This window comes from Larus michahellis, chromosome 8 (assembly GCF_964199755.1).
Source record: "Larus michahellis chromosome 8, bLarMic1.1, whole genome shotgun sequence".
Lineage (NCBI taxonomy): Eukaryota > Metazoa > Chordata > Aves > Charadriiformes > Laridae > Larus > Larus michahellis.
Genome location: NC_133903.1, coordinates 37,764,311 through 37,772,214, shown reverse-complemented (window position 1 = coordinate 37,772,214; position 7,904 = coordinate 37,764,311). Strand labels below are relative to the sequence as shown.

Here is a 7,904-nt window from a genome sequence, read left to right as displayed (position 1 = left end):
AAGTAGAACCTGCAGCCCTCGGGCGCCCTCCGGCCGTTCCCGCTTTGTGGAGTCATCAACCGTGCGCGGAAGGCGGTGTATCCCCCCGGCGGCCGCAGCCCGGCGCTGCGCTGCCCGCTCGCGTCCGCCCACGCTCGGCCACGCCGCCGGCGCCTCCCTCACGGCGCCGCCCGCCCGCTCTCAGCGCCCGCCGAGGCGAGGCGCGGCCCGGCCCCTCCCGCCGGCGGTGCGCGGTGCGCAGTGCGCAGGCGCGGAGTGGCGCCGCCGCGTTCTCGCGAGGTGGGGCGCGGGGCGTCGGGCTGCGCGCGGAGCCGGCCGTGGGGGCGGGGGCGCGGGCCGGGCTGAGGTGAGGCGGCGGCGGCGGCGGCTCTTGAGGACGCGGGACACGGCGGCGGTGGTGGGCGGCGGGTGCGGCGGGAGGGAGCACGGCGGCGGGCCGGGGCGGGCCGGCTGGGCACCGGGGGCGGGCCTGACCTGACCTTGCCCGCGGCCGCCGTCGGTCACGGCGTGTGTAACGGTGCGGCGGCCTCACTTTCCGTGAGGCTCTTCCCGGCCCGGTGCGGGCAGAGCCCCCGCGGCCTCGCCCCGGCGGCGGTGGGCGTGAGGAGGCGGGGGCGAGCGGCCCGAACGTGGGTGTCGCTGTCGGCAGGCCCCGCGGCTCCTGCCCCGCGGCAGCTCGTTTGCTGTCAGCTGTGGTAGGTGCTCGGCCGTAGGCTATTATTTAGCCTTATTAGTGTTTATTACATAAACCTATGCCTTACTTAATTTTTTCATTTGTGATGCAGCAATGTACCAGTACTTGTATTCACCAGTGTAGTCTTGTTTTATGGATGTTTGCTTATTTTTCCTTCAGAAACTTGATCTGAAAAGACCCAGAAGCTATGGGTCTGTCCGCATCCTCCCCGGCTGCTGCAGGTCAGTCGCCGAACGCATCCAAGCAACATCCGACGGCATCTCCACCTTCAGAATGCCCTATGCATCAGGAAAAAATGAGTGGTAATTATTCTTGAAACTTAAATAAACTTTTTACATGGAAAACAGATTGAAAAATACTTGGGAGAAAAAAAAAGGTTCGACAAGTGAAAGCTTGAGGTTTTCCTTTAGCAAAAACAGCTCTCAAGGAACTTTTTGTGAACAGGAGTCAGGTGTTCACCAGAAGGGCATGCAGGCTGTTTTGTCTGTAGAGAGCATAGGTGCTTGCTATAGAACCTGTGAGTTGTCAGGTTTCACAGGGGTCCTGCTGTTCCCATCGCGTGGTACCTGCACAAAGGGTCAGGGACCCCTACAGAGATGGTAACTGGCAGCAGGTAGTTGTCAGTATAGAGCACGCATCTGGGAAAGGGCAGCAGAAGGGTGGGATAAGATGAATGTCTGGAGGAGGTGGACATCAGCTCTTCTGTTGACACAATCAACACGTTGGATTGACATTGCTGTGGAAATCTTAGCTACAGACAGCTCGCTATAGGGGTGGGGAATGTGCATTCAATTCAGTAAGAATTTTAGATCTTGCCATGGTGCTGGGTCCTGAAATAGGCAGGAAAGGGAATAGTTAAAACTGTTGTAAAGCTCAGAAGAAAAAGCGAAATACCAGTTTGTATTTACGTGAACATTCAATGAACTGTTTCCCATTTCCTGCCGTGTCATCATTTTGTAGCAAAACATATACTATTTTTTCCGGTTCTTTAGGTTGTCCAATGCACATGAAGACTCCTGATCACAGAACTGAGAATACAGATGATGTTCCTGCACATCAGGAAAGAGCGTATGAATTTGTAGCATGTCCAGTGACGTCTGCTGCATCTCGAGTGAAAGATGACATAGATCCTAGCAATATGGTAATTTTTGTTTAGTTCAGATGTTTTCTTCCGTTTTGTTTCTCCTGAAATACTGTCCCCAAAATGTGAACAGTGATACTAAGGTGGAAACTCTATCAATTAACATTATTTTTTAAAGACTGCTTTTTCTCATTTTCTATGCAAATATTTGTATAAAACCACATTACATCTTATTTAACATTCTCTTCTTTAAATTTACATCTTTTTGGTAAAAGGTGTTTTTTTCAGTTTGTAAATACCTTTTGCTGTCTGTTCCTATTGGTTAGTTACATGTATGGTTTTTATGCTACGTTAGTGGTTTCTAGATTCTGTGTAATAGTGGCGTGGGTAAATTCTGATTCAGATCTCTAAGATTCCCACTGATTTACAAAAAGCACTACTGTTTTGAAAGTTGAAGTTTGGGTGAAGAGGATGTTAGTCTTCAAATGACAAAGTTGTGCAAAGAGTTTTACTGCAAAAGAGAAAGATAATTTTAATGGACTGAAGGCTGAACTTCTTGATCTCTGTAGCAGCTGATTAATTATGCCCTGATTTTTCTTGAATGCTGTAGCATAAAAATAATTCTTACTGTAGTTTGTTGATTCTCCTTGTTTTCTAGATGCCTCCTCCTAATCAGCAGCCATCCCCAGATCAACCATTTCCGTTGTCTACTGTTAGAGAAGAATCTTCCATTCCTAGAGCACATTCTGACAAGAAATGGGTCTACCCTTCAGAGCAAATGTTCTGGAATGCTATGCTAAGAAAAGGGTAAATACACTGGGAATTACCAGATGGAGTCCAAGAGTCTGAAATTCATGAAGTAATATCATTAGTTATTATTCATCGATATTATTTAAGAGTTTGTGGACTTTACGCAGTAGAGTCTACTCTACTAGCTCTCTAAAAAAATCAAGTAGCTCTTTAAAAAATTACTGTTTTTATAAACAGCTTTTTATTTTAAAGGATGAGGTGGGTCTCAAAGGCCGTGTCTCCTCTAGTGATCAGCAAGATGGCAGGGAATGTCAGGCAACTGCCACTAGTGCAGAAATTTTTAAGTCAGTGTATAAGCGTAGACAGACATTGCATGGGTGCCAGCTTTCAAACTCAGTTGGCTTCATGCTAACCCTATAAACTGATAGTAGAAGTTCTACAATTGTGAGAACTTCTAACTTGACTTTGCAGAATTGCTAAAAACGTGAGGATTGTTTGACAAGTGGGTGTTTTCAGTCTTTATAAAAATACATGTAGGCAAGTTCTAACTGAATGATAAATGTCTCCTGTGGTCTAAAAACCTGTGCTCTGTTTCCTTGTTCTTTTGTAATTATTTGTTTGTCATTCTCAAACAGATCAACTTTTAAGGCAGTTACTATAAAAGCAACAGTAATTCTTTGTTCTATGTATCAATATGTTTCTTAAGGCAATATGGCATAAGCAGTCTATATTGAACACACAAGTTTTGATCCTGTAAACACTTAAATGTGTTTGATGTTGTGCTTGTTGAAAAGGAAGCACACATGTGGTCATAGTGCAGGGTCAGAGAGATGAAAGGCATTTCTAAGCGTATGCAAAATGTATCGAATACAGGACTTCTGTGCATTAGGAATGCAAGGGGGATTTTTCCTAAGCATTTTTACGAATACTGTGGATGTGCTGGTGTTTGCACACTCGGATAACTTTCTGATCCAGTTAAGCTGTTAATGTAGCTAATTGGAATTTGTGGATCTCTACTATGATAACTTTGATAACTACACTTTTCCACAGAAAATTAAGTGGTTCTCAAGATGCTTATGCAGATGAGCCAGAAGTTTGCACGCTTGCTTTGTGTCTTTGCATAAAACCTTCAGTCTCTTGATTCAAAAGCCCATCAGGTAAAATGAGGAAGGTGGAGTAGTTATGCCATAATGCTTATAAACTGTTCTCAAATTCTTATTTTTTAGGTGGAGGTGGAAAGATGATGACATAACAGGTGAAGACATGACCAACATCATTAAGATTCACAACCAAAATAATGAGCAAGCTTGGAAGGAGATTTTGAAGTGGGAAGCTCTTCATGCTGGGTATGTACATATGAAACGAAAAGCAAATCCTTTGGTTTAGCCCTTGCTTTTGTAATTCTTTGAAAGTAGAAAGTCTCTTTAGTTCTTGCAGAAATATTCTGGTGCTGATACGTCCCAAAAGTTAGGGTCTTGTAGGAGCCTGCATTTTGATTAATATGGAGGAAGATTATCCAGAAGAGCTTAACTAGAACTGAATAATTACTATGTTGATAAAACTGATGAGCATTTTGATGGTGTGTGTATAATGTGGATTTGGAGAAAGTAACTTCTTATTGTATCTATTTGGGAATTATTTAATTGAAGTATTTATGTTGCAAAAAAGATAAGGGATCTAAACTCAAACTGAAAGTTACTGGTGTAAAACAAACTGTTGGTTTTAGGTCAGTATAGTCCTTGTTCCTAGAAGACACAGACTAGTTAAGCATTCTGTATGTAGAAATTGTTCTCTGAAATTGCATGACCTTTGTTACACAGTTTGGATTACAGTTTTCTGTTCTTTAATCCATTAAATCTCTGGATTAGACTTGCTGAGAACTGCTCTGTTGATAAGTTAAAACAATGTCGTGGAGCATATCAAAGGTACTTAACCATACCAGCAGTAAGTGCTGTCAGAAACTGTGGGACTTTTCAAACCTTTAAAAAAAATCTGTTTTAGATCACTTGTAATTATTTTTTTTACTGTTACTCTTTCTCTTATTCAGTTTTTCTATTACTAAAACAAGTTACCATAGTGGTTTAAACACTTTAAATAAGACTGTTTTAAAAGGTAAAAATGACTTTTTTTTTTAATTGTGTACACAGGGAATGTCCATGTGGACCATCACTGATGCGGTTTGGTGGCAAAGCAAAGGAGTATTCACCAAGAGCCAGAATACGTTCATGGATGGGGTACGTGGGCAGGAAAGAAGGTCTTCCAGTGAGGTGGGAGGGTAGGGAGACGTGTCTGAAAACATGGTGTAGACTTAATTTTAAGATGGTTCAGAACTGGAATTGCAAGTTATAATTACCAGAAGATAGAAGCAGTAGTGGGGATCTTATGCCAGTATCTGGATAAATAAATCTTCTTAAATAGGACTTCCACTCCCTCTCCCACGTTCATAGTATTCATTAAAAATATCTATATGGTCTATTACCTGTCTTTCCAGATATGAACTTCCCTTTGACAGACATGACTGGATTGTTGACCGATGTGGAAAAGAAGTGCGCTACGTTATTGATTACTACGATGGTGGGGCAGTAGATAAGAACTACCAGTTCACTATCCTGGATGTTCGCCCTGCGTTTGACTCTCTCTCGGCTGTGTGGGACAGAATGAAGGTAGCTTGGTGGCGGTGGACTTCATAACTGCTCCTGTGGTGTGTAGTCGAAAAGTAAACCACTTTCCTCCTAGACTAAGTGAATACTAGGACTTGAAATGGGAGTTCACTGCAACTGTCATTATTTTCATCATCACCACTGTTCTTTGGGGGTGGGAAGGGAGGATGGGGAAATACGTTGTTAAGTACATCGGTGCTTTATGGTATTTTGGATTAAATAATAAAGTTATAGCAGCAAAAACACGTATCTTAATTTTCTTAAGAGCTGGCAAATCTTTTCTTATTTTGTCACAGATTCTGTGTAAGCTTGCCTTCTTTTTATTTCATGACTCCAGAGCTGCACCAAATATATTAGGTTTCTGATTCTGACTGGAGTTTTGAGTATTACTTAAATAATGAAAACTGGAAATCTCATAAACGATTTCACGTAGTTACAGTGTTTGGATACTTTAGATGATGAATAAAGGATAAAAGATTTGGATTGTTTCAAACGACATGTTTTATTAACTATATAAAACCATGTGTTTGTTTTCACATGGGCACTTTACCTGCTCAAATACATGCTTCCTCAGAAAACTTTAGTCAAGTTTATTCTGTTAAAGGAAGTATAGTGTAGTATGAGTATTTTTAAAGGTATGTTAAGTTGAAAATACAGAGAATATACACATGCCTTAATCTGCAATTTGTCTTTGAACAGAAGAACATCCATTTGAAGCAGGAAATGAGTGGCAGTTACTTTTAAAACATTTCTTAAAGGAGATAAAAATTGATATTTAATGTCTATTTATTTGAGTATTTAAGGGTTTGTTTTCTGATGTAAGAAAACGATATTCTTTCAGTATTTTCATGTCTTTAATGTGTGTCTCAAATAATGCATTCAGGACAGAATTAAGCCTTATTTAAACAAACTCATGCAGTGCATCATCTGTATTTTGCATCTTGGCTTCATCAACTGTACCGTAGCAGGTGTTTGGGTTTTTTTATAATATGGAATCGCACAAGTGTGTATGACTACACAGTCATACGCTTTTCTGCATAGTGATTATAGTGAGGTATATTACAGATGTGTAGATAACTTGGCTAAAAGGGTATCCAAAGTGCCAAGAAATAAGGTTGACGTGAGCGTTTTCTAAGAGTGCTGCATGTTAATGCTGTGTGGCCTGAAGATTTGATTAATGTTTGTGCTTAATAAGGGAAACTAACTGTTTGGTTTTTTTTTTTTTTTTAGTCTTCCACTGTAATAGCTTTAAATTTGCATGGCTTGGTAAATTTCAGGTGCTACATATCCCTAAACTTAAATTGTTCCTCCCTTTCAGCATATATTACTTTTGAGAATGAGTCCTCCATGCAAAACACCAAAACACTTGGGAATGGAAGGAATAAGAGAGTATCAGATTGTAGCTTCTCCAATGGCAGACACTTCCTTCATGGAACTTCACAACCTTAGCTGGGAACCAGCTGTACACTCATTTTCTGAAAGTGGTTATTTTTAACTGACATTGGAAGCTTTTTTTTTTGCCTTTTTTTTTTTTTTTTTTAAATTGTCTGAGGGGAAAGCCCCTCAGTGTTTCAGTCAAGTAACTTCCCACTTAGGAAAAAAAATTATTCAGGGAAGCTTCCATACTTTAAGGTACTTCAGAGGCAACTGTCCTGCATGGTAGAAAGAAATATTACCCAGAAGTCCAAAATCTTAAGAGAAAATCACTCTTACCCCTATCCACTTTCCTCATTCCTTTTTCACTTTTTTTAGCGATTCATATAAAAATGAAAAATAGTTTGGGGAAAAAAAAAAATCTCCATCTGAGTAGGCAATGTATATATGAGATTATGAGAGGTGAGCTTGTATGAAGCATATCTGATAATGAAAGAGCGGCTTGTTCCAACGGTAAAGACTGAGGCTTACTACTTTTGGGGTGGGTTTGGTGTTTTTTTGGTTGGTTTATGTATATGTTTGGTAACCTGATATATGCAGAATTCTGTATTTCTCACAACTAAATATGGAAAAGGTACACCAATGCAGGGAGTGCTTCAGAAGCTTCAAATGAACGAGTTTGCTTTGTTGATTTCCGAAGTGTGATGTTGAGTGCATTATGGAAACTGTAGTTGCTGCTAAACCTGGTGGAAGGCGTCATGTCCACTTTATGCATTTATCGTCTTCTGTTGTGTTCCATCTCACATAGATTCAAAATTGTTCTTTTCTGTGCTGCTGTTAATGAAATGTACTCCTTTGTCATCAAACGAAAAGGAGAATCAAATAAATATACTTTTCTTAACTTTGGTATTTGGTGATCATATTTTTAGCTGTAAGAATTATTAAGATGAGCTCTTGCATGTGTCATATGAGATTACAGTCTGTTACAAATAATCACATCTTTGAATATGTACTAATTTATTTAGGTGAATACAGAACCAAAAACCAAAGACTAAATTCAAGTGTTTGCCAATTAAACCAGCAGCGCTCAGAATAACAACAAATTGAAAACAAACATATTCATCCTAAGCCTGGCTAACTTCTGAAGAGAAGAATGCAAGAAGGTTTTTTTGTTTTTAAATAATCCTTGAAGTGTAAATGAAAATAATTCACTTCTACAAGGAGTAACACTTAAGGAAGTATACACGGAGTTTTCTCTTTTAGGTTTGGGTTACTTTATGCATGGTGCTGGCAGTTCACTATTCTCAGAAGATGGGCGTCAGAGTGATTAGAATTCTAATATAAA

General features: G+C 40.6%; 1 protein-coding gene across 8 annotated transcripts; it reads left to right on the top strand.

The window, feature by feature from the left end:
• The first annotated feature begins 219 nt into the window (after positions 1-219).
• Positions 220-7,460, top strand: HCCS (holocytochrome c synthase). Of its 8 annotated transcripts, none has more exons than XM_074596587.1 (8): positions 220-279; positions 854-996; positions 1,687-1,835; positions 2,434-2,582; positions 3,752-3,871; positions 4,673-4,759; positions 5,017-5,188; positions 6,504-7,460. In XM_074596587.1, exons 2-8 carry the CDS (start codon positions 882-884, stop codon positions 6,678-6,680), a joined length of 969 nt encoding a protein of 322 aa, XP_074452688.1. In that variant the 5' UTR covers positions 220-279; positions 854-881; the 3' UTR covers positions 6,681-7,460. The 8 variants fall into 8 exon arrangements, with proteins under 8 accessions (XP_074452688.1, XP_074452687.1, XP_074452691.1 ...); XM_074596586.1 differs by having other exon boundaries at positions 240-346; XM_074596590.1 differs by having other exon boundaries at positions 240-346; positions 5,017-5,226.
• Positions 7,461-7,904: the final 444 nt, after the last annotated feature.